Source organism: Poromitra crassiceps, assembly GCF_964638095.1.
Source record: "Poromitra crassiceps genome assembly, chromosome: 27".
NCBI lineage: Eukaryota > Metazoa > Chordata > Actinopteri > Beryciformes > Melamphaidae > Poromitra > Poromitra crassiceps.
Window position 1 is genome coordinate 13,331,415 of NC_139650.1, and position 27,688 is coordinate 13,359,102.

Genomic DNA, 27,688 nt, shown 5'->3' on the forward strand with positions numbered 1-27,688 from the left:
AAAGAAGAAACCAGGCTAGGTCGGAACCTAGCATATGGCCAGCGCGATAAAGCGTTCACGAGCATCGGCACTCAAATCGGCACACAAATTGGACTGGACAAAGCCAGATATAGGGCCCGCTTGCGCTGGCCAAAAAAGTTGGTAGACGAGCCGACACCACAACAATCCTATAAAATCAGTCCACATCCTTCCGAATTCTTGCCCTAATGTGTTGGTGCTTCATCCCAAAACGCTGCAACACATCTTATCTTATCTTATATTTCTAAAAGTACTGCAGGGTCTTTATTTTGAAGGTTCTGGCGGAAGTCGTGTGTGTGTGTGTGGGGGGGTTGTGTTTGGCTTGACGCAGGTCCTTTCACCTGACAAGCAGTCAGAGAGAAGATGGCGGCGCTACGAGTTGCGGTGCTATCAGGGAGTGGGAGAGCGCTGCTCAGCACGCCCAAAACCATCAACACCCCCAAGGTAGGCTCACTGAGACCCGGCTCACTGCTGCCAGACACCCGGCTCCACGGACACACAGCCTCTTAAACAGCGTCTGATAGAAAAGGACTAACGTGATGTCCTCCTGACACCTAGCTAGCATGTTGCTATCAGCGGGGTAAGACAAGGTCACTCGTGTATCACTGGCTTTTTAAGATGCTTCCAACGAGCGTCTATTCTCTTCTCATCATCTTACTGTGTGTGAATGTTCGCCGCTTCAAAGAGCCTTGCAAAACGAGACATTTCTAAATGTAGCCTCAATAACTGTGGCTCATCTTAGCTAGCTAGCTAGCTGGCTAACTTCAAGCTTCATGTCAACCAGCCGGCGAATACATGAGTAACGTTAGGTTTACCTTCCATTCTAGCGACCCCGCCAACAAGGATCCGAGTCTGTAACGCTTCCTGTGTGTTTCATTTAAAATGCGCAGTAACGTTACTGAGTGAGTGATGACATGTTATAGTAGTGTTGGCGTGTGTGTGTCGCGCACGTGACGTTAGTGGTCAAATTCATTGAAAACACCATCCGCCAAACTTTTTGAGCTGATCAGCTAACGAGTTAGCATCTCAAGGACTGAAGGGACTTGCCCTCTGATCTCAAGACATTGACCTGTCAGTAGATAAGACAGCCATGACCCCGTCCTGAGGCCCGTACAGAGCGTCCAGGTGCTGGCTCATGAGCTAGTTGAGCTCAGAGACACACTGGCCCGGTGTCCTGGACGTGGTGTCAGGCAGACAGGGGCCTGCTGTCATCACAGTCTTATCAGCCTGCAGACTGCTGCATGGCCAAAGTGCCTTGATGCCTAAACTGTTGTGCAGGAGCTGAGGGTCACAGGACAGGACATTTAGCAGACGGTTTCAACTCGACAACATAAATAATTGTAAATGTCCCCCACCTTACTTCCGGTTGTAGTGTTTGTTAGTACAATGAGTGACAGGACATAAGCTAGGTTCCAAACTGTAGCAGTAATGTGAACAGCAGGGGAAACAGACAAATGGAACAGAAGTAGGGATGCCACGGCGTGGACATTTTCCCACCGGGTAATAAGCACGTGACCACACCGGTGTTACCGGGAACACCGGGAAATGTAAACAATAGGATTGTTAGTTCCTACTAGTGCATGTTGTTCCCGGGAACAATAACAGTTAGACACCAGTCGGGTACCTTAGCAGCTAGACTAGAGCGAACGTTACGTTATATGTATGTTGATAATACAAGTTTTAAAGTAAGCAAGAGTCTATGCTTTAACCGTCCATTCTGTAGGTTCATAGAGACAAGACGCACGCTGCTGCTGTTTAAAGTACTAACGTTAGCATGGACGCTCACAGTCATACAACACTGGCTGCATCACAACTCATGGCTACATCTGACTCGAGACAACTTTTCAGACGCCCGTGGAGACAATCTTTCTCAAAAGAAACTAATGTTAGCGACACACCTGGAGACTTTTTCTGACATGGGATTAACAATACCAGCAAGCAGCAGTAAGCATGACTGAATGTTGGTAAGTCCTCCCTCCCGCTAGCATTGATGCTAAGTTAGCATCAACTTTTCGCTGTGGAAAAAAAGGCACATTTCCAGAGATGGCCCGCAGTGACAACAGAATGCACACGCATGCAGGCTTAGCTAAGGGTCTTACCTACATGTGTATGAGGAGGGCATCATTTGTGTTCATAAGATGCATAGCGTTAACTCACGTTAGTTGCTGGTCTAACCATAACAGCGGAGCCACACTGCAGCCGAGAGGGAGCGCTTGTAATTTACACCGGCGCACGCTGAAACTGCGGAGTTTTCCTTTCAATTCTTCCTCCATAAAAACAAAAGGTGTTACCGGTGGGCACGTTATGTAATCGGTGTATGTCTCGCCACCGCCGGGTAACCCCGGTAACACCGAATACCGCGACAAGCCTACACAGAAGCACACAAGTGGGGGGCATAAAAGAGGTGCTCCATCCATTTGCAACCGCTTTTCCGGGATCGGGTCGTGGAGGTAGCAGTTCCAGACCAGCAGTGGATCTCAAACTTCCCTTTCCCGCAGCCACATTAGCCAGCTCTGACTGGTGGATCCCGAGACGTTCCCAGGCCAGCGTGGAGATATAATCTCTCCACCTAGCCCTCGCTCTGCCCCGTGCTCTCCTCGCAGCTGGACATGTCTGGAACACCTCCCTAGGGAGGAGAGAGACCAGATGGCATCCTTACCAGGTGCCTGCAGCCTGAACCACCTCAACTGGCTCCTTTCTACGCAAAGTCCCTCCCACTGAGCTTCTCACCTTATCCCTAAGGGAGATGCCAACCAACCACGCTCCATGGATGGATGGACAGACGTACGCGTCTCCATAATCTAGGCCCGATAAAACTCATTACAAACTTTGCATTTACCCAACAGATTATTACCCCAGATTACCCCTGCTGTAGTCATCAGCCTATCAGAACACGTTCAGCTTGTTGAAGCAACAGATACCCACCAATGATAGGGAGGGAGAAATCAGTTGTATGTTTGATTTTTCATTAAGAGAAAGCACTGCTGGTATCCATACTGTTGCAAATGAGTATTGTATCCCTTTCAAATTTGTAGTATTGATACTTATCAATACTATTGATATTTCCTACAACCCTACTTATAGGACACACATCAGATTACATCTGTCTTGATGCACATTTGAAGGCTACTCTGCAGAAAACCTATCTGTTATTCTGGGCCTGTAGAGGGCGCTGTGGCACAGTGACAGTGCACAGTGTGAGATAGAAAGGAGCTGCAAATGTAAGCTACAGGTGATCTGGATATGGTGTCTGTCTCTCTATGTATGTTTATACAATAACTATGTCATGAAATTAAATGAAATTATATATGAATACATGAACTAGTGATTGTCCAATTAAAGGCTAATATGATTTAAATGTTACTTTCAGTTACGGTGTGGTCATTTGACTGCAATACTGCTCCCGATGCTCCCGATGCTCTGGCCCATCTCCCGCTCTGTTGTCTCCTCACTCGAGAACAAGAACACGAGATACATTAACTCCTTCCTCCTACTTTAGCTACACCCAGGTGGCAACATATCTTTCATTCATTTCTGCCCACAAAAGTTATCTCTCGACTATATAATGCAACACTATCATCTTATTGCATTTGAAATAGGGATGTGGATTTTCGGTTAATTTTACTTTTGACTAACTGACACCCTTAATCGGTGAACCATCGGTTAATTTTTTTTTAAAGACGCGAACTATTAACTCATTCTCTGCCAGGGTCATTTCGGTCTGTGTGCTCCCAGTGCCGGGATTTTGAGCATATTTCCTCATCTTCCAGGACCCACAGAATATTCTATGCTAGGAATAAAATTACACAACATATCTCACAATAAAGCAGAGACTCTCTTCTTACCCCTTGTAAAAAACTGAAACTCTACCATGTTTCCTTGTTTAGTTACAAGCAGTGGAAGTTAGCTTGTTTTCACTAAAAATGCCCTCCTTGGAAGAGAAATAGGAGAAAAAGAGGTTTTTAGTGAAGGACACCGTTTCAAGCAGAACTCTCTTTTGAGCCTTTTATTTTTTGCCTCAGTGACACATCAGACATATACAGTATTTGTTTTGCCAAAAAAATCAAAAAAAAAATCAAAAAAAGTTTTTACTGACTTTTACTTCCTGGAACTTATTTACCAGATAGTCCAAGACTGGACGGACCTTGAACAATCTGTCACCTGGGTTTGCTACAGTATTGTCAGTAAAATGGAAGAACCTCAGAATAAGTTGGAACCTATTTCGAGACATGGTCTTTCCGAAATAGGGGGAGCCACGTCCCTTTCCATGTGGGTGACCTGTAAATTATAGAATAGAAATACATAATTACCATAAAATACATATCATAAAAAATACATATATTACAATACATGTATTTACAATACAATAACATCTTTTTTTGTATGTGGTAAGTGTGATGAGAAACTTTTTGTCCTTACCCACAGGACTGGGACTAGGACTGGACTCCATCGACTCAGAGTCTGAAAACACAAAATATCAAAGTATGATAAATATGTGCATAAAATCAAATAAATAATTTACTTTTACAGTTGCCATGTGGATTTTTAGCTTAGCTTGATAAAAGCATAAACAAATGGAACCAAATGAACCCTTATGTTCTCTCTCTCTCTCTCTCTCTCTCTCTCTCTCTCTCTCTCTCTCTCTCTCTCTCTCTCTCTCTCTCACTCACACACACACACACACACACACACACACAGGAAACACACACACACACACACACACACACACAGGAATCACACAGGCAGCTGCAGGCACCCAAATGGCCGCACATGATCGTCACTAACGTATCGATCACAATAAAACAGTACATACCTTCTGCACAACGTTGCACAACACAGAGCTAGTCGAGTCGCTAAGTTTACGCAGACTGCTGTGTGTGATCATTTCATCTAAAACGCGATACAAAAAATAGGCTACTTCTTACCATCGTCATCGCTCTCTCGAAGTGGCACCCATTCCTCCTCCGATTCATCTGTGTCAGACGGATCAGAACGCTGTGAAGGGGAGCCTTCGTCGCCCTGGCGCTCCGTCGTGGAGCAACAACAAAAGAAACGCCCGCATCTTCCTCGCCATCGTCGCCATCCGAGAACTCTGGGTCGGACTCTGTTTCGACCACAGGCTCCATCTGGACGCTGGGCAGGGTCAGCAGCCCCATGGTCTAGGGCTGCACGATATATCGTTTACACATCGACATTGCGATGTGCGCATGCGCGATAGTCACATCGCAGGACGTGCGATGTCAAAAGCAAATTAACTCGTCATGTTGCTTGATAAACTCTCACTTTAGGGGTAGCCTACTGAGTGAAATGCAGGCTCTCTCAAAGGAGAGACGCCCCGCTACTGTACTCACTCATTTAGTGCTTAGCTTCAACACAACAAACATGCACAGAGACCTAAATTGAATTATCTTTTGCTTATGTTGCGTTGCTGACAGACAGTAGCCCGTCTGTAAACGATGTGGTTGCGGAGGCGGACTTGTCCACAGTTTGCAGCGCACTCGCATACAGCAGGCTGGCTGCTGTAACTCAACATGTCCGTGGAGTGGAGATATTTACTCTTGAAACACCAAAAAGCAAGACCGCAACTTATGACACGAAGGCTGATTACTGAGAAGTTGTCCGTGTTATCACTGTGGCTGTCTCTCCCCTTCAAGTCTCTGATGTTGCATCACATGATAGCAGTAACGTTACGGTAGAGTTAATCATACATAGCGACTTATTTACACAAAACATGTCAGTGAAAATAAAAAGAGAAGAGACATATCTGGGCAATTAAATGTATATTTATTACTTTTCACGAATGAATTGTTTGTCACCGGTCGGCTGCATGTGAATCCTCGTCTCTCTGTACTGCCAGCCTTGCGCTCAAAAACCGGAACTCCGCAGATGCGGAGTGTACCACTTAGTAGTTTCTGGAGGGGGTTTCCGGGGGGTCAGACCAAGTGTGTAAAGTGGCAGGGGTGTTTCATTGTTGATTTATTGAAACGTTAGAAGAACGAAAGAAGTTGAAAGCAGTGATTATAATCAATGAAATCTAATGTTTTTCTGCAAATAGCATCATTGGGAGGTAGATTCTGGCACTCAATATTAGGGGTGGGCAATATATCAATTGTATATCAATATTGTGATATGAGACTATATGGTCTTAGATGTTGGATATGGTAATATGGTGATACAGCATACATGTTGTCTTTCCCTGGTTTTAAAGGCTGCATTACACTAAGTGAAGTGTAGGCTAGTGACATTTTAAAGTAGAATGTCATAACTTACTCACTTTTTCATGTATGTAGCCTAAGTCATGGAAATCCATTGGTCAAAATGTGTATGCACCCTGATAGATGACGCTCTGAGGCCTACAGTATAGGCGACAGCCCAGTGGTTGAGAAACATTAAAATACCTAATTTCCCCTCCAAAATCAGATGGACTCCTCTACAAAATCATCCCAATCATTCTAGAAGTATTCTTTTCTTTAAAATAGAGCTATTCTGGTAATCTGGTGAAAATCTGTATTTTTTCATATCGCAATATATATCGCAGGGGCAGGGAATATCGCAATGTCAGTTTTTTCCAATATCGTGCAGCCCTACCATGGTCTCTTCGATTGTCCGCTGGCGTGGACCGGGGTGCGTGCTGGAACTGGGCCCAGGCAGGGAATCAAAGTGTTGAGGACGCCCAACAGCGCTGCGGCTGCGGCCACGCCTGCCACCGCCTCTCTTTACCTGCTACTGCTAAATAGATTACTGCTAAATGGGTGACTATACTATAAATACTAAACGTGATTTAGCGGGTTCCTTTTATCAGTTTGACTTGAAACAATGTCACAGGCTGGGAAAGGGTCTGATCTAATGTAAACAACCAAAACATGAAAGTACGTCCGGGTACGTCCTTGGCACAGAACGCCATTGTTAAAAGTACGTCCGGGTACGTCCTTGGCAGAGAATGAGTTAAGACAGTGGCACGTGCTTTCATTCCAGCGCTCCGTAGGGTTTCAGACTGCATTTTTGCAACCATTATTTTAGTGTGCGAGTCCGGTACTGCATTTATTCCTACACTACTAAATCTGCTTGAATTTGACATTAATCTTATGATTTATATCATAGACTAATGTCTGCACCTGCTAGAGTGATATTTACTTTGGCTCCCGACTCTGGCTCCACAGCACACAGGCTGCTGATGTCTGTGTGTATAGGAGAAGGCGGGGCAGCGGGGGGAAGGACACAGAGAGACAAGACACTTTTACACAAAGCCCTGATGCTGCAGAGAACTTACATTACTGAGACACAGAGCTGATGCTGCAGAGAACTTACATTACTGAGACACAGAGCTGATGCTGCAGAGAACTTACATTACTGAGACACAGAGCTGATGCTGCAGAGAACTTACATTACTGAGACACAGAGCTGATGCTGCAGAGAACTTACATTACTGAGACACAGAGCTGATGCTGCAGAGAACTTACATTACTGAGACACAGAGCTGATGCTGCAGATAACTTACATTACTGAGACACAGAGCTGATGCTGCAGAGATAACTTACATTACTGAGACACAGAGCTGATGCTGCAGAGAGAACTTACATTACTGAGACACAGAGCTGATGCTGCAGACAGAGAGAACTTACATTACTGAGACACAGAGCTGATGCTGCAGAGAACTTACATTACTGAGACACAGAGCTGATGCTGCAGAGAGAACTTACATTACTGAGACACAGAGCTGATGCTGCAGAGAGAACTTACATTACTGAGACACAGAGCTGATGCTGCAGAGAGAACTTACATTACTGAGACACAGAGCTGATGCTGCAGACAGAGAGAACTTACATTACTGAGACACAGAGCTGATGCTGCAGAGAACTTACATTACTGAGACACAGAGCTGATGCTGCAGAGAACTTACATTACTGAGACACAGAGCTGATGCTGCAGAGAGAACTTACATTACTGAGACACAGAGCTGATGCTGCAGATAACTTACATTACTGAGACACAGAGCTGATGCTGCAGAGAACTTACATTACTGAGACACAGAGCTGATGCTGCAGAGAGAACTTACATTACTGAGACACAGAGCTGATGCTGCAGATAACTTACATTACTGAGACACAGAGCTGATGCTGCAGAGAGAACTTACATTACTGAGACACAGAGCTGATGCTGCAGAGAACTTACATTACTGAGACACAGAGCTGATGCTGCAGATAACTTACATTACTGAGACACAGAGCTGATGCTGCAGAGAACTTACATTACTGAGACACAGAGCTGATGCTGCGGAGAGAACTTACATTACTGAGACACAGAGCTGATGCTGCAGAGAGAACTTACATTACTGAGACACAGAGCTGATGCTGCAGAGAACTTACATTACTGAGACACAGAGCTGATGCTGCAGAGAGAACTTACATTACTGAGACACACAGCTGATGCTGCAGAGAGAACTTACATTACTGAGACACAGAGCTGATGCTGCGGAGAGAACTTACATTACTGAGACACAGAGCTGATGCTGCGGAGAGAACTTACATTACTGAGACACAGAGCTGATGCTGCGGAGAGAACTTACATTACTGAGACACAGAGCTGATGCTGCGGAGAGAACTTACATTACTGAGACACAGAGCTGATGCTGCAGAGAGAACTTACATTACTGAGACACAGAGCTGATGCTGCAGAGAGAACTTACGTTACTGAGACACAGAGCTGATGCTGCGGAGAGAACTTACATTACTGAGACACAGAGCTGATGCTGCAGAGAGAACTTACATTACTGAGACACAGAGCTGATGCTGCAGAGAGAACTTACATTACTGAGACACAGAGCTGATGCTGCGGAGAGAACTTACATTACTGAGACACAGAGCTGATGCTGCAGAGAGAACTTACGTTATGGGTATTTCTCACCATGTGGAGTGGAAGACGCAGTTTGTTGCTTTATTCTTGAAACACGACGTGCGATCACTATTCACTAAACACTGACGTAAGTCAAAGTAAAAACCTCATGCAGACTACAGCAACGTTTGTCAGAACGGGTGTCAGGCGGAGAAATTCAATGCAGATTTTCCAACGTAACGTTCAGCCGACAGCCCCACACTCCCAAGCGTCTTCCACATGGATTCTACTGAAAATATCATTTTGCACTCACTTCACTGTGCCACTGTCTGTGGCTGCAGCAGGTGTTCAGCTGTGTGTGCAGCTTCGCTGCGGAATGCGTTTGATCAGACATCGGGTAGATAAAATCAACATGTGTTTATTTCCAAATCTAGCTTGATTAACACTTGTCCCGTTTTAATATACTTATGTTACATTGCTGACCACGAAGGAGGGGGGGGAATCACCACATTGGCAACACTGTTATATGCAAATTAACATGGAAATTGACCGTTTAACCGACATGCTAACCGACCAAAGACGTTCTTGGCGGTTAAACGGTTAACCGTCGACATTCGTAATTTGAAGACAGACTGGGAGGAAAATAAACATTGAACTTTTACTTGTTTACTCACCTGTCCTCCCTAGGCCAAGATGTCCATGGCCGCCCTGACGCGGAACAAAAAGCTGGCTCTGACGACGCTGGGTGTGGTCACAGCCGGAGGGGCGGGGCTTGCCCTTATGCTGCACCAATCAATCAAAGCCGCTGACTTGGAGCTCCACCCCCCCAACTACCCCTGGAGCCATGGTGGACCCCTGTCTTCTCTGGACCATGCTAGGTGGGATGGATGGACACACACACACACACTAGGGCTGGGTATCGTATCGTTTCGCCACTGATTTCCAGATTCGATACAATTCCGATACACAAGGTCTTGATTCAGTTTGATTTCCGATTCGATTCAATATCAATATTTCAGTTACAATACCAATTTTGACATGAAAGAGATTCTCAAAGAAATAATGCTGTAAGTTGTACAAGGAACCCTCTAACCTGGTGCATTATTACAAATATTTATGTTTACAGATTTTTATGAGATCCAAGAACCAAGCCACGCCAGTCGAACAGGGTTCAAGCTTTAAGCGTGCAGCGCGCATCACTGATGACATCAACGTCTGATGACATCACTGATGTCGCAATGCCTATGACATCATCAGTGATGACATCATCATCAGTGATGTCATAAGATGATTTTGCTCAATAGTGATGTCACTGATGATGTCACATCAATTTGAATTTTTGTCCCACCGGTGATGTTACAATGTCTTATGACATCATCAGTGGGACAAAAATTGAGACAGACAAACATTGGCAACTTACTCTGCGAAGATCCCAGTTTTTCCCTTCTGCCTGCAGAAACTCCCCCCCCCCCCCCGCCAGCTGGTATGGGTCATTAACGCCCGTTAAGGCTCTCAATGCGATTCTCCGTGGAAGCGCGCGTACAGAAACAAATCAACAATGTGTAGTTGGAACAGAACATGTGTTCACTTCCATCTCCAGATGAGGCACTTTGCATCATCTGGAGCCGAAAGTGCCTGAAATAAACTGGAGAGCTCCCGACGGTGTGACGGACAACGAGCATCTTGTGAGATTGAGAACTCGCGCACAAACCGAGCCTCCGTCTGAACTGAAGTGTGTGTTGTGCAGACACGCGCAGCGAATGTGCTAACGTCTTTATCTGCCCTCTAGTGTTCGCCGTGGGTACCAGGTGTATAAGCAGGTGTGTTCAGCCTGTCACAGTATGGAGTACCTGGCCTTCAGAAACCTGGTGGGAGTGTCGCACACAGAGGCCGAGGTCAAGACCATCGCCGAGGAGGTAAGACCCAGAGAGAGAGAGGAGCAGCGATATCAGTCTGTTCATATGTTATCTCCACATTTTGCCAGGAGAATGTTTTTACCAGCATGGGTCCATGAAATCCTTGAAAGTTTGTGAATTTGAGGGAGAAAAAAATTCAAGATATTGAAGGTTTTTGAAAATAGACATACCGTATTTCCTCTAATAGTAACCGGGGCCTGTATTTACTGAGCCGCAGAGAGCCCCCGTCCTATATTAGAGCAGAGGCCAGTAATCGAGTGAGGCCTTTATTTCTTAATATTAAACTCTCATGGACATACTCCTTTATTTTCATGACTTTTATTGCAAAATATTGCATAAAACCAAACAACGCAAATAAATATTGGTGGTCACTCACTCACTCAGTATCCTCCTCCTCATCTAGTATGTCGGTATCCTCCGCGTCATCATCATCAACATCATCCAGAACAACAAGTTCATTGTTGACCAGTTCCTCTTCATCTTCCTCATCGGCTGCCTGTCTGTTCTCCTGGTCCCGCTTTAACGCAGCTGGGCGAGAGCCTCCCGTCCTCCTCCTGTGTGTATAGGAGGAGGCAGGCGGGGCACAGACAGGCACACGGAGAGATCAGCAGGCTCTGTGTGTATAGGAGGAGGCGGGGCAGCGGGGGGATCAGTGTCAGTTTTCACAGACTGTCCACAAACTTGGAAGGACTTTTTGATCAGATCCTTGTCCAGCTTGTCCCAGGCGGCGATCACCCAGTCCACAAGCAGGCGTCGGGCAGGCGCTTTTAGGTTTCCACCTCCAGCTGTGTACTGCTTATCTGCGTCGGAGTGCGTCCCCAGCTATCCACTTGTCGTAGGCATCGTGCAGGCTCTGCTTGAAGGGCTGATTCCACATCACACTGTACCAAATGTTCCGCTGCATATTGCACAGCGCTCTCTCTAAACTTAACGTCAAACTTTCGTCTAGTTCGTTTGGTCTCTGCGTTACGTCCGGTTACGTCACACGGTAGATGCGTTGTGTTTTACAGTACCGTATTCACAGTAGTTTTTGTCCTTTTTTTTTTTTTTTTTTGACCCGGCCTGTATTTGTCCGTGCGGGCCGTCCCCCCCGTCCTATATTAGAGCAGAGGCCAGTAATTGAGTAGAGGCCACTAATAGAGGAAATACGGTAAATAGATGTGGGATGCAAGAATAAAAATGGAAGTTATTCTGATATTTTTTTGTACTTGTAACAGAGCACAGTTGATAAGTGTTTACACACATTCAATCCTCTCTTAATAATTGAATTGTCTCTGAGCTTCTGTAAAGCTGTTAGTTCTCATGATCAAAATTCTCAGTGTTGTAACGGTAATTAACTTTGATCCATGTCTCAAACTCTGCCGTGTTGAGTCCTTGATTTTGAGGGAAGTGGGACTGGAAAGTCCTTGAACTTGATGTTTGTAAGAAGGTTTGGGATCCTTGTTTTATCACAATATTGTGAAAATAATTTCCCAAGAGAGCCTGAGCAGTCACTTCACTCCACTGGGGCCCAACCGAAGCCTCAATGGGAAACTCGGGTATTAACTCATGTTAATACCTGGGGCCCAGCCGCTGGGCAATTAACCCAAAGTTGATTGAAACCGACATTCAGAACCTCTAACTGACTTAATGTTGGTCACCATTTTAATTTGGCTAATAGTCTCCCCAATGCAACTGTCCCCTTAAAAAATACTATACCCTCTTCAGTCAGGTCGCTTTTAGTGACCTTCTTGTCAATACATTTGTATATATAACTTTACTCTTGTGGTTTTATATTTGATTGTTTATTTTTTGAGGTATGTCCTTTTGGGTTGTGTTTTGGTGTAGGAGTCGCCTGTGGACCGGTGTTGAAAATTAGCGGTCCGCTATAAACACTGGTTGTTGTGCATACATGTATGTTTAATCTCCAATGCTCTGTGATGTCCATATCAAATAAACCTAACCTAACCTATCCAACTAACGTTAGTCTGCGTTCAGACCTGTGATTCCGAGGTTTCTGGTCAAAAGACGAGCATGTTTTCCGGCTGAAGCTGTTAGCCACACATGTACAAGTGTTTTTGTGAAGCGTCATCAATGAGAAAGTGCTGAGCATTTGATCGTATCTCCATCCTTCACTCAAATAGATCTCACACAAAGCGTGCTTACAGTTTGACCCGTGACTTTCTGACCTGAACCAGAAGAACTGAAGAACAGAAGAACCAGGCTGTGTGGGAGCATTTCTCTTTTGGTCCTAGCAGTAAACAACCAGAACAAACGCGGGTGGTACTTTCCCAAAGTCAGTTTGGAAAAACAAGCCCCACACGGTCGGCACACCTTCCCTGTGTCAATGAAGGACTCTCCTTAAATGTTGCATTTGACTTTTCGAATTCTGTCATGAACTTGTTAAAATGGCAGATAAATAATCTGTAAAAGATGGGAAATATTTGCTGAACACTACTACTGCTCCTCCTCCTCCTGTGTGGTGTGTTAGGTGGAGGTGGTGGACGGGCCTGATGAGAGCGGGGAGATGTTCACCCGGCCGGGGAAGCTGTCAGACTATTTCCCCAAGCCGTACGCCAACCCCGAGGCCGCCCGCGCCGCCAACAACGGAGCGCTGCCCCCAGACCTCAGCTACATCGTCAACGCCAGGTAACACGGTACAGCGCAGCGCGCACATCGAGCTACATACAAGGCAGATACACTCATTTCTAGTGGTATTAGAGTCCATGCTGAAGTTTACTGACCAGGTGTGTCTCCATGATGGAGGAGCACATCATTTACACCCTGTCCTTTAGCTGAAATCTACACTGGAGGCAGGTGCTGCAAGAATGTGAGCTGCAGTTAAAGTCGAGCTGAACCCAAGAATGACTTTTCTTTTCTTTTAGTTCAAATACCTGGGTATGCAGTGCACCTATTTAATAATGTATGCAAAACAAATCACAACAATCTAATTTCTTTAGTTTTTCACACTTTTTCACATCAAAAGTTCATTTTTCAAGATTTCATTGATAACAGTAATTTACAGTTTGCTGACGTCACCTAGTACTGTCAAATTTCTACCCCATTTCAACCAAGCATTTCAAGACATGCAGCTGTCAATCAAATCTTCATTTCAGGATCATTTTCTCTTCCAAATGAAGGGGAAAATGGCACCTAGTGCCTGTCATCTGGCAGAGTTTCTAGCCCATAAACTACGGTAACTACTAACTTGAGCAATTATGCAAACTAAATCAAACGGTAATGTCTAAGAATGCAAAGAAATGTAACTGGCTCGTTAAAACACGCATTCCAGTTATATTATTTACATTTATAACGATAATGGCGCGCGCCTCCGAGCCTGACAGCCTCCCTGGCTGTCAGGGGTCGTCTCTCGGAGATTCCAGGCGGGCGGGCAGCACCTATGGATCGGATTGTTCGCTCGCTCCGCACGAAGCAGCTGGCTCCCTGGTACTCTGCGGATCCCACTCGCATAGCATGACAACAGGCTGAATCCCACCCGATTTGAGGGTGGAACATGCCAGGATTGGCCAATGCCAAAGCCAGTCCTCAGAATTGTCAAATCAAATCATCGACGCGTATATGGTCCGTCTCTCTATTCGTTTTCAGTGTCCGTGACACTGAACAGTGACTTTAAGCAGTTCAGAATTCACCTAAAAACAGGGTGTAAATGACGTTTTTTCAAGTCAACTTGGCATCTCAGGGCTTGTGGAGACTTGGATTATGCCAGGTGAGCAGTGTGGAAGCATCCGCCCCCCTCCCTTTTTTGTTTTGTTTTTCTGTACGTTTTTGCTCGTGACCTTGTGCACAGCAGCAGACAGCTGATGGATCAGTGTGTAGAATTTAGGGGCATCCAGCGAACACACTTGGCAGAAATTGAATATACTATGAATTAGTATGTTTTAATTAGTGTAACAATCGCCTGAAAATAAGAATCGTTATGTTTTTCTTACATAGACATGGCGGTCCATGCGCCGCCATGTTAATACAGTAGCCCAGAATGGACAAAAACACTAGAGCTCTAGAGCAGACAGACGTTCTCAACCTTTTTCATATCGAGGTCCACATTAGAACCACAGACCACCTTCTGATGAGATTTTCTCGACCAAATCTGACAAGTTGTATTTTCTTAGAGATGATTTTGGCCAGAACTTCATGACTATATGAGAAATAGAACTTCATGACTCTATGATAAATAGAACTTCATGACTCTATGAAAAATAGAACTTCATGACTCTATGAAAAATAGAACTTCATGACTCTATGATAAATATAACTTCATGACTCTATGAAAAATAGAACTTCATGACTCTATGATAAATATAACTTCATGACTCTATGAAAAATAGAACTTCATGACTCTATGATAAATATAACTTCATGACTCTATGAAAAATAGAACTTCATGACTATATGAGAAATAGAACTTCATGACTATGAAAAATAGAACTTCATGACTATATGAGAAATAGAACTTCATGACTATATGAAAAATAGAACTTCATGACTACCGTAAATTCCGGACTATAAGCCGCACCGGTGTATAAGCCGCACCTGCAAAGTTGACTATTTTTTTCTTATATAAGCCGCACCGGACTATAAGCCGCGGGTGTTTTAATGGTATTTTTTTTATTTTTTTTATTGTGTTTTAATGTTTAATTACCATATGTAAGGGTTCATGCACAGAGGGGATTGAGATGGCTGTTTGAGGAAGCTCCCATTTATTAACATTTCAACAAAACAACATAACACAACACCACCTGTGTTGTTTTTTACAGTGCACACAGTGTCATACAGTGTCATACAGTGTGGTGAAAAGAGGGCAAGAGAGGAAATTAAAACTTATTATAGTTATATAGGATTTATAGTTAGAAAGAGTGCTAAAAAAGAGAGATTTTTTTTTTTTTTTTTTTTTTTTTTTTGGAAAAAATCCATAGATAAGCCGCACCGTTATATAAGCCGCAGGGGCCAAAAAAGGCCAAAAAACGGGAAAAAAGGTGCGGCTTATAGTCCGGAATTTACGTATATGAGAAATAGAACTTCATGACTCTATGAAAAATAGACCTTCATGACTATTAGTCCAGGTCCTTATGTATTTTCGTTCAAAATTTTTGGAGAGTTTGTAAACTATACATTTTTGGAAAGCTTAGAGTGTGACGAAACCCAAAACCAATGTTGCCATTTTTTTCAAAGTCACTATGGTGGCCATCTTGGCCTTTCAAAATGGCGACCACCAAAATTAAACACCTGCACTGGAAATCCCTATATGACCCAGCAATGTAGTTTCCTATGAGCTTTTATGAATGGAATGTCATCTATAGGCCTAGTGGATGAAATTGAACTTGGTTGCTAAGAGTTGCATGTTGAGAAATTTGAATAATTCGCATAATGAGCAAAGGAATTGCCAAAAACTGGAAAATGGCTATAACTTTGCTTCCAGTTAACTTAGAAAGATGATCTAAGAGTCTAACTCCATGTTTGTTATGTGCAGGAATTCATCTATTACCATAGTGCAGTCATGCAACCTTTCCTAATTAGCATAATTAGTATAAATTTGGTTAAAAAAAGGTAACAATCAGGAAATCTTCTGTTTTGGGCAACTTAGAATGATTATCTTAGAGTCTAAGTCTATGTTTTGATGTCTAGAAATTAATGTCTTGCCATAACTAAATCATGCAACCTTTGTTCATTAGCATAATTAGCATAAATTATATGATTAGGCTGAAATGGACATCTATATTTTGGCTTTAGTCAAATCCATTTTGGATTTTAAAAACGACAAATGTTCAAAACACTTTAAGGAAAAAGGGAAGGAAAATCAATTGCATATAATATAAAGTAAATATATTTATAATTTGAATTCAAGCATCCATAACAAATGGATTGTAACAAAGATCTCTGTATGTCAAGGCATATTGAAATTCATCATTTGCAATTATAACTAACTTCTGTTAGTTAAAAACCCATCTAATTCAAGATCTTCAGCATCACTGCCATCTGAATCCCGGTTTTCAGATCTTGAGTCCTCATCGTTCTCACATTGTGTACTGCAAAGGTCAGTGCATTGTAAGTTTCTCTTCCTACAGGAGCATCTTTGTGTTGAACAATCTCCTTTGCAGCGGCATCTCACCATTTCAATGTTGGACTCAGGAGCTGGTAGTACATCAGTGATAGTGGGTCTTAACTGGCCTTTATCAGCCTTGAAGTAGCCATTTTTGAGAGGATTTAAAGGTACTTGCTGCTCAACACTTGCCTGTCCCCAAACATGAGCTTGCACATGTACCCTATCAATGTGCTTTTTCAAGGCACCCTCTGTAGGTGGTAGCCTTTAACTCTCTGCCATATACTTGCAGAACATGTGCCAATGCAGCTCTGGAATGTTTCTTAATGTTTCTTCCTTTTGGGCAGTAGGCAGCACACACAAACCTAGCCAAGCATTTCTGTTGTTCCTCCGTTACTCTGGAGTCATCTGAAAGCTTCCGTACTTTAGCACGCATAGTGCACAGACTTGAATGCTCTTACCTTTTATTCCATAAAAGTTAACCATTCGAACCACCCAGGTGACGTGACGGTGACGTGGAACACCGCAGCCGCTCCTGAAGGCATCACCTGGCCGAACCCTGTCTGTGATTGGATGCGACCCGTCAGCCATTTTGTAGCGGCCCGCCAGACAGGGAACCCCACTCCAAGCATTCAACATTGAGCCAAGTATATACCCGGACAGCAAGGCTGGATAGTGAGAGCTCTCGCTTTCACTCGTAAAACCTGGGTTGTTGCACAACCCCTACGTTTTACTTCGCTTCAGCTTAAGCTCTCACTAATGCTACCTACAACCGTCCTTGCTGCAACGAAGCACCGCGGTGCGACCTTCGGACAAAAAAGGGCCGTCATGGCATAGGGCACGGGAAGAAGATAAGACGGTGTGAGCGAACGTTGTGCCTACCACGTCCAAGCTATAATACCTCACGAAGGTGTCGTGGGTTGACCATGATGCCGCAGCACACATGTCCTCTACCGATACACCGCGCAATCGCGCCCAATATGAAGCAACACCCCGCATAGAGTGAGCTTTAATGCCCTCCGGTGGAACTAACCAGAGTAGGTTAGTGGCCTCAACTATCCAATGCGACAAGCGTTCCTTGGACAGAGGCTTACCTAAAGCCTGAGCTCCATGGCATACCAAGAGCTGGTTAGAAGTGCGCAATGTGCGCGTCATATTCACATAGGCTAGAAGTGCCCGTACGGGGCAAAGCGCCTGGAGTGTCCTCTCCTCCATTGCATCCGAGTAAGCAGGGTTAAACGCTACCAGATCTATGGTCATAGACCTGAACCCGGCCCTAATGTTCTTGGGCTGGTAAGCGGGGTTGGGGCGAAGCGTGACCCTGCGCTCATCATCAGAGAACACCATGCATGACTGTTGCACCGACAGGGCAATCAAGTCACCAACTCTTGCCGGAAGACAAAGCTAGCAGCAATGCCGTCTTCAGCGAAAGGTGTTTCAGACTGATTGTGTCAATCGGTTCGAAGGGAGGTCCCGAGAGACCCTCCAACACCATAACCAAGTCCCATTTAGGGAAGACGCTCCTCGTATGGGGGCGAAGCTTGCGGACGCCCTTCATAAAGCGAGAAACCAAAGACAGGCTTCCCACTGTCTTTCCCTCAGTCTCCATGTGGCAGGCAGAGATTGCGGCCAAGTATACTTTGAGGGACTGTGGCGACTGGCCCGCTTCGTACAGGCCTTGGAGGAAGCAGAGAATGCACTGTATGCCATAATACACTGGATCCAGGTCCTTTTCTGCACACCAGCACGCGAAGGACTGCCACTTGTGAGTATACTGTGCACGAGTGGAGCTAGCTCTAGCGCTCTGTATGGTCTGTACCACGTTCATCGGTAGGCCCTGGGCTAACAACCGTTCCCCTTCAGGAACCAAGCTGCCAACTTCCACTTGTGTGGGGAAGGGTGCAGAATCTCCCCGCCTGCCTGCGACAGTAGGTCCACTCGACGTGACAACAGCCACGGAGCCTCCTGCGCCAGAGCAATCAGGTCCGCGAACCAGATCTGCGACGGCCAATGGGGGGCTACCAGAATGAGCTGCAGGCCCTGCTGCCTCACCCTGGCTAGCACCTGTGGGATCAGGGGGATTGGGGGGAACGCGTAGAGGGCCTCCCCCGGCCAGACGTGCGGCAGTGGCCCAACGGTGGGTCGTCCCCGAGGACAGAGAACCACTGTGGGCAATGGTGTGCGTGCCGCGATGCGAAGGGGAGCGTGGGGGGTGGGTTTACCCAGGCGACCATTGCTGGGCCCCTGTAGCACAATGACCTCACAAGGTTCCTCCTCAGCCAAGCCAAGTCACTGAGGCAATCCATATGGTGGAAAGGTTTTCTTGCGTTCACTGGGGGTGTGGGGACGCCGCTGTGTCCCGGCCCGGCCTTCTCTCCCACGCCTTATGTGGGGGGGGGGGGGGGGGGGGGCATCGGTGCTCTTCATCACTGGTCGAGGGCTGCCGGTTGGTTTAGAACAGTTTAGGTAGGCGATAGATTAGCTACAGCCTAAGGCTGACCTGTTATAGTGTTCAGGCAAAGATCAGACTAGAGCAGAGTAGGATAGGCCAGATTAGGCTTCCGCCTCTCCTTCTCTGTTCTCTCCTCCTCTGCGTTTTCCCCCCGCCTCCTTCTCCCCCCCCTCTGCTCCTTCTCCTTCTCCTCTTCTCCCCTATTTTTCCCGAATCCCTCTCCTCCTCTCTGTCCTCCCTGGAAGGGGGGGGGGGGTGGAGGAGGAGGGGGCAGAGAGGTCTGTTCCCTCCCCCGCCTCCTCCTCTCGCGTTCCCCCTGCTCTCCCTCCCCTGCACCCTCCCACCTCTCCTTCTCTGTTCTCTCCTCCTCTCTGTCCTCTCCCCTCTCTCACATTCCCCCTGCTCTCCTTCCCCTGCACCCTTCCGCCTCTCCTTCTCTGTTCTCTCCTCCTCTGCGTTTCCCCCCCGCCTCCTTCTCCCCCCCCCCGCTCCTTCTCCTTCTCCTCTTCTCCCCTATTTTTCCCGAATCCCTCTCCTCCTCTCTGTCCTCCCTGGGGGGGGGGGGGGGGGGGGGTGTGGAGGAGGAGGGGGCAGAGAGGTCTGTTCCCTCCCCCGCCTCCTCCTCTCGCGTTCCCCCTGCTCTCCCTCCCCTGCACCCTCCCACCTCTCCTTCTCTGTTCTCTCCTCCTCTCTGTCCTCTCCCCTCTCTCACATTCCCCCTGCACTCCTCCCCCTGCACCCTCCCACCTCTCCTTCTCTGTCCTCTCTGGGGGGGGGGTGTGGGGGAGGAGGGGGCGGAGAGGTCTGTTCCCTCCCCCGCCGCCTCTTCCCACGTTCCCCCTGCTCTCCCTCCCCTGCACCCTCCCACCTCTCCTTCTCTGTTCTCTCCTCCTCTCTGTCCTCTCCCCTCTCTCACATTCCCCCTGCACTCCTTCCCCTGCACCCTCCCACCTCTCCTTCTCTGTTCTCTCCTCCTCTCTGTCCTCTCTGGGGGGGGGGGGATGTGGGGGAGGAGGAGGCGGAGAGGTCTGTTCCCTCCCCCGCCTCCTCCTCTCGCGTTCCCCCTGCTCTCCCTCCCCTGCACCCTCCCACCTCTCCTTCTCTGTTCTCTCCTCCTCTCTGTCCTCTCTCCTCTCTCACATTCCCCCTGCACTCCCTCCCCTGCACCCTCCCACCTCTCCTTCTCTGCTCTCTCCTCCTCCGCATTTCCCGTTTTCTCCCCGCCTCCTCCCTCCCTCACACTCCCCCTGCTTCTCTACCCTGGCTCTCCCTCCCCTGCACCCTCATCTCTCCTTCTCTCCTCCTCCACATTTCCTATTTTCTCCCCACCTCCCCCCTCTCCTCCGTCTATATTGCTCATTCTCTCCCCACCTCCTCCCTCCCCCTGCTCTCTTCTCCCCCACACCTCCCCTCCCTTCCCCTCTCCTGCTCTCTCCTCTTGCTCCTTCCCCACCTCCTATACCCTCCAACATCTCCCATTCCCTCCCCACCCCATCACTCTCTCACATTCCCCCTGCTATTCTCCCTTCTCCTGCGCTCTCCTCTGCTCTCCCCTCATTCCTATATTTTCTATATTATCAATTGTTCAAATGTTATCTTTATTCTGTATATCGCTGCTGTCGTTCCAGGACCTCGAATCTCCAAAACAGAAACTTTTCAGGAAGTAAAAAAAACCTGTTTGCTCTTAAACTACTGAACCAAATGTCGTCAAAGTTGGCACATGTCTTAATTATAGTTAGTTTCCCGCTGAATGTGTCATTACTTTATAAATATCTGACCTGGATAAGCTCAAATGATGTTGTTTATATTATCAGTCCGACTTGGAAGCGCTTTCTCATGGCCAGTCAAGCGGGAGGCAGCCGCATCCTCATGCACGAGCCCCCAAGCTCCAGGCCGCGGGCGCGCGCGCAGGAGCAGCAGGATTGCCCCTCGCCTCTCATGGCCGATTTGGGGCTTTCGCATGGGGTGAGAAATAGTCTGACATAACGTAACGTTAACGTTACTTTATTCTCGTCAGAAAGCACTCAGATTTGCATGTTAAAACAAGTTTGCAGCCTAGGAATAACTGGAAAACATTTGATTGATATATTAACGTCAGAGGAAGCCAGGATGAGTCAAAACGATATGAGAAATATACAGCGCGTCTGCCGTGTGTCTTTTCCGGGTTTAGTGTCCTGCGTGGGGGGGTACACAAGGAGGTAGGGGGGGGATTTCGAGGTTTGACTGACAGATTGAGGGCGAATGGCGTTACGAGATTTACTCACAAGCTCGTTTTAATGCTTTTCCATTGGTTGCATTTGTTAAAAACCACACAGAGACGTGAAGGGTGACCAATGGCATTGATTCATGACAAAAAGTAAGAAAGTGAAAAAAGTGACATTCGAGGTCCTGGCCCGACACAGACGATATTCTTGTTACTGTTGTGTCAGCTAGAATTAGCTAGACATACTTTCTGTGAAGCCCTCTGAGACATGCTTGTGAATTAGGGCTATATAAATAAACTTGACTTGACTTGAAGAGATCGACGCTGGCTCGACCGAACTTGGCCCACCTGTGGGTGGAGAACCCATTCCGAGTTGTGCAGGTTGCCCCGCGACAACAAGTCTGCGCCCAGGTTGAGGTGGCCCCGAATGTGGGCCGCCGACAGGGATAGCAGGTGAACACGAGCCCACTCGTGGATGTCCGTCGCTAGTTCGTTCAAGGCCTGCGACCGGACACCGCCCTGGCGATTGATATACGCCACCGTGGCAGTCTTGTCCAAGCGTATCAGTATATGGTGACCCAATATCAAAGAAAGATCATCATTCTAAGATGACTAAAAGTGAAAGATCTAGCCATTTCCTAATTGTGACCTAATTTTTACATACCTTATGCAAATCATGCAAATTAGGAAATGTTGCATGTCTGCACTATGGTAATAGATGCATTTCTGGACATGACAAACATGGACTTGGACTCTTAGATCGCCTTTCTAGGTTAACTTGAAGCAAAATTTTAGCGATTTGGCGATTAATTAGCTCATTATGCTAATTACTCAAATTGCTCAAGATGCAACTTTTAGAAACCACTTTTAATTTCATCCACTACGCCTATAGATGACATTTCAGTCATAAAAGATTATAGGAAATAACATTGCTGGGCCATATAGGGGTTTCCAGTGCAGGCGTTTAATTTCGGTGGTCGCCATTTTGAAAGGCCAAGATGGCGACCATAGAGACTTTGAAAAAAATGGCAACATTGGTTTTGGGTTTCGTCACACTCTAAGCTTTCCAAAAATGTATAGTTTACAAACTCTCCAAAAATTTTGAACGAAGGTTGAAATCAGAACATTAGGAACCTGACTATATATGAGAAATAGAACTTCATGACTATATGAAAAATAGAACTTCATGACTATATGAGAAATAGAACTTCATGACTCTATGAAAAATAGAACTTCATGACTCTATGAGAAATAGAACTTCATGACTATATGAGAAATAGAACTTCATGACTATATGAGAAATAGAACTTCATGACTATATGAGAAATAGCAGTGAAACTATGATCAAAACAGTCATTCTTCTTCATTCTCTAATTGTGAAAGAAAAAACAATGCTGATTTATTTTGCACATGATCTCACACATATCCGAAAACTGTCAACAGTTTTGCAGACATCAGAATCAGAATCACTTTTATTGCCACAGTATGCAAGTTACATACGAGGAATTTGTCTTAGTGTCTGTATGCAGCGTAGCGGTTACATCAATATACGGGGATAAGAAGTAGGAAGATAACTAAAGACAATCACAAGGTTGCAAGTGCAATCAAATCGAATCAAATCGAGTCAATATATACAATATGTACATGAGTGGTGAAGTGTTCTGTGGATGATAAATATGAATTTACGTTGGTTTTACATGAGATTTACAGACCGAGTAAATTTGACATTCATTTAGTTTGACAGTTTTTGGCAGTTGATTTGAGTTAAAGGATGGCTTTACCGGTAATCAACCCACTTTGTATCATTAATAATCTCGGTAATATAAGCACATGCTCCAAAAATGCTTTTGGTCTGAATGTCCCCTTAATGTGTATGAAGCAGCTGGAAGCTGAGTCAGCTTGTTGTGGTGAGGCTGTTGCTCAGTAAACGTGGATCATGTGTGATGAGGTGATCAGCTTGTTGTGGTGTGGCTGTTGGCTGTTGCTCAGTAAACGTGGATCGTGTGTGATGAGGTGAATTTTTTTCCAAATGTTTCCAAAAGTTGACAGGGTCCCCCACGGTCATGGAACACCTGGAAAAGTCATGGAATTTCAAAATGTCATTATCCAGGCCTGGAAAAGTCATGGAATTGAATTTAGTTCTGTCTGTGTCTACAATGAAATTAAATGTTACAGTAATCTTCTGTCAATAACCTTCCACGTAATGTAACATAACGGCAAATGTGTTGTTTTCTGTAGCTGTTGACGTAACGTAGCTCTGTGTCGATTTGGAAAATTCACGTTTTATTTCAATAGCTTCCATGTAATCTGATGCAGTGACACTAAAATTAGAGATGCTGCGATCCGATCATGTGATCGGATATCGGCGCGATATCAGCCAAAAAACATGGATCGGATCGGATCGGATTCCAGCGAAAATGACCGATCCAAGGCTCCGATATAAGCACTCCATTCCATGACTCCGCTCCAGGATTTCTATCCAGCATGCAGCACACTGAGGCCGCGTTGAGCCTAGGATGGCCAGGGCCAAAACGTTGTCTTGCTTCAACATACATCGCATCGCATAAGCCATTTCCACCCGCAGGTTTGAGGAGTAGCTAACATAAACGTCAGATAAATACTCTCTATTCACCTTATGTAGCCACGCCCATTTGACCCGGTTCTGTGGCCGTCCTACGACTTCCGGCCAAAAAAAAAAAAAAAAATGGCTGGCTGCTCCAATATAATCTAACTCTGAATTAACTAATAATTTAGCCAATTGTGTGTAACATACCAAATAAAAGCAAACGGCAATGTCTAAGAATGCAACGCCATGTAACTGGCTCGTTAAGTCTCGCATTCCAGGGAATTACGTTAACGTCTGCGGGTCTTATTGACGTAAGTGGCTCGCGCTGCGGTCGGAGGACAGAAAACCTTCTGAAGCTTTCTTTGTTGGAGTCCAGGTATGTTTTACAAGAAAGTGCTCGTCATTGTCGACGATAACGTTATCTGACCTGGCTAACAGTGGATACTCTGCTTGCTTGCTGTGTACCGAGCTCAAAGTAGTAGGCTACGTTCTTTATTTTTCACCCTGCGCTGTCCGCTACAAAAACAACTCTCTTCTTCTGACGTTCTTTCATATTTGGCGCCGTGACCGCCGGAAGTGTTAGACGGACCCGGAAGAATTTAGCCCACTGTAATGTCTGAACATAAGGTGAATAGGCTAACGTTACCCACTGAGGCAGCTAACATGGCTAATTAGCTAGCTAACAGCAGCTATCTTTCTCCTCTAACTAACGTTAATGACACGTTAGTTGACTGAGCGAACGGCGCTGTACAGCAGGTCGTTATCAAAACTTAGAACACGGCTCTCTCGAATACTCGATTCTGATTGGTCAATCAACAATATTCACCGGTCATTATTTCTCGACAACCGACCGCTGCTCTGCCACACCTGGATTAATCAGTTGGTAAGAGCATTTTGTCCACAGACGCTACTAATTAGGCCAACCAGTTGCAGCTGTGGTGTCTTGTGTGCCAATTACGAATGAAACCGCTTTGTGTTGAAAACGCTATTAAAAAATCTATTTGAATAATTATTTTTGTCAGATTATTGAATGATTTAGTTGTAGGCCGTGTTCTAAGCGGGATAATGTATACTGAGCCGGTGATTACTGGAAATAATGACCTTCAGGTGAATATTAAGCCCTCCGCTGCGCGTCGGGCTCAATCATTCACCTGTCGGTCATTATTTCCACAGTAATCACCGGCTCAGTATACATTATCCCTTACGTATTGCACTGAAGAGAAGTAACATTAGATAATGACGAAAGACTCCTCCAATCTGGCAGTGGAAATGTACAGTATGCACAAACTTTGTGTGTAACTTTGCGAGACTCAACCGAATGACTGATGAGTCTCGCGTTGAGCCTAGGATGGCCAGGGCTTAGATCTGCGTGAGCACGACCCGTCGTAATTTGTCCAATTCAAGGTACATTAAAACGTTGTCTTGCTTCAACATACATTGCATCGCATAAACCATTTCCACCCGCAGGTTTGAGGAGTAGCTAACATAAACGTCAGATAAATACTCTCTATGGGCTAACGTTACCCACTGAGGCAGCTAACATGGCTAATTAGCTAGCTAACACCAGCTATCTTTCTCCTCTAAACTAACTAACGACACGTTAGTTGACTGAGCGAACGGCGCTGTACAGCAGGTCGTTATCAAAACGTATTGCACTGAAGAGAAGTAACATTAGAAAATGACAAAAGACTCCTCCAATCTGGCAGTGGAAATGTATGCACAAACTTTGTGTGTGTGTGTGAGAGACAGAAACAGGGACAGGGCTGTGTGTGTGTGTGTGTGTGTGTGTGTGAGAGAGAGAGAGAGAGAGACAGGGACAGGGCTGTGTGTGTATGTGTCCTGTGTGAGACAGAGTGGGGGTGTATGTGTGAGGAAACAATAATTATTTGTGTCCAGTGTTCACCCATTACAAAATAAGTGTATTTGATTGTTATGTTTTAGTTTTACATCAAATTAATTAGATTAACTAAATCGTTTACATACTATATTACCAAAGCACACACATAACCCTAAAAATGTTTGTTGCCTGCTAGCTATCAGACAGCATAGAGAGGCTTAAATATGTGCTGTATCGGTATCGGATCGAAATCGGTATCGAATCGGGTATCGAAATTTGATCGGAATCGGATCGGTTTTGAGGCTAAAATATCGGGATCGGAATTGAAAAATCTCGATCGCAGCATCTCTAACTAAAATCCACTATAAAGAGGTGTGTCCTATTTGTCCAGTGTAGGAATCACTATAAAGAGGTGTGTCCTATTTGTCCAGTGTAGTAATCATGTCTGCTATTGATTCAAAGTCACCGCCTCACATTTCATGGAAATTCTAATTAGGGGTGCACAGATCGATCGGCACGCAATCTGTATCGGCCGATTTTGAAATATGTGATCGGCTGATTGCAGATATTACTTTATTGTCGCCGATTGCATAGCCGATCATGCTGCACGTGAGAAACATGAGGCAGCCCATTTTCACGTCTTCAATGTCTATCGTTTAACTTTCATATTGTGCTCTAACGTTTATATCATTGTGTTGCAAAGCACACGCTTTGCTTTCGTCAGTGTACTCACCTCCACACACCACACCAGACTGTCAACACACCCCTTGCGTCTTTGAATCACACAAATCAGCTGGTGATTAGAGCAGACTCAGCAGAACTGAACTGAGGGAACTAGACTGAACTACTAGCCATTTAGTTCAACACAGTCTTGTGCTCCAATTATCTCACACACAAAAAATCATGTTGGCGGTTTCCTTTAGCCTACACAGTATAAAATATTGATGTAGAAAAAAAAAAAAAAGTGCTGCACTTTCAATTTGATGCATGAAATGTAGGCCTATATGTAAAATGGAAACTGTTCTATAATAGACTGCTATAGCTGCTTAAAAAATAAATAAATAAATATACCGATATCGGTAATCGGTGATCGATGATCGGTTGGGCAGATATTTCTCATAGGTGATCGGCAATCGGTGATCGGTGGCAAAAAACGTGATCGGTGCACCCCTAATTCTAATTAGGCATGCACCCATCCACTTTTTTTCAGTTGCGATCCGATTCCGATACCTGAATTTGGATATCTGCCGATACCGATTTTATTCCGATACGATACCAGAGCAATTTTTTCTTGAATATACTGTATATTCAAGAAATATTTGTACTGTATTGTATACTGTAAGAAAAATACAACTTGCAAAAATCAGACCACATGAAGAAAATATACAAGGCAAAGAAGGATAGCCTACTTACCTTGGCTTACCTAAAACCGTATTTAGACATTGCTGCTTTAGGTAAGGGCCCTCTGTAGCTGCCTCCTATCTTATCTCATATAGGGCTGTGATGATAACCACATCACCACATTTTTTTGTAGTCTACCTTATAATATAAAATATTACAAGCCCAATGCCAAAAGCACTAGAGTAGCAAAGAGGGAAAGGGGACCTATGAAATGATAAATAGTAGCTTAACAACAAACTATTAAAAACATTACACGCAATCCCATGTAATGTTTTTAATAGTTTGTTAGTCATCTGAATTTACTGAATGGAATTATTGGAATGTGCGTTTACATAGGCCTACCACACATCTCATATCTCCTATAGCCTGTCTTACTAGTAGTATACAAAGAATGATAAAAGCTCCTTCTATTCAGTTCACATAAAG

At 45.2% G+C, this 27,688-nt stretch overlaps 1 protein-coding gene across 1 annotated transcript in view; it reads left to right on the top strand.

The window, feature by feature from the left end:
* The first annotated feature begins 366 nt into the window (after nucleotides 1–366).
* Nucleotides 367–27,688, top strand: part of cyc1 (cytochrome c-1) — a 33,566-nt gene continuing 6,244 nt past the window's right edge. The window contains exons 1-4 of the mRNA XM_083661535.1: nucleotides 367–462; nucleotides 9,538–9,728; nucleotides 10,640–10,766; nucleotides 13,237–13,394. Of these exons, the coding sequence (XP_083517661.1) occupies nucleotides 382–462; nucleotides 9,538–9,728; nucleotides 10,640–10,766; nucleotides 13,237–13,394 (557 nt within the window). The 5' untranslated portion in view covers nucleotides 367–381. The remainder of the gene's footprint in view (nucleotides 463–9,537; nucleotides 9,729–10,639; nucleotides 10,767–13,236; nucleotides 13,395–27,688) is intronic.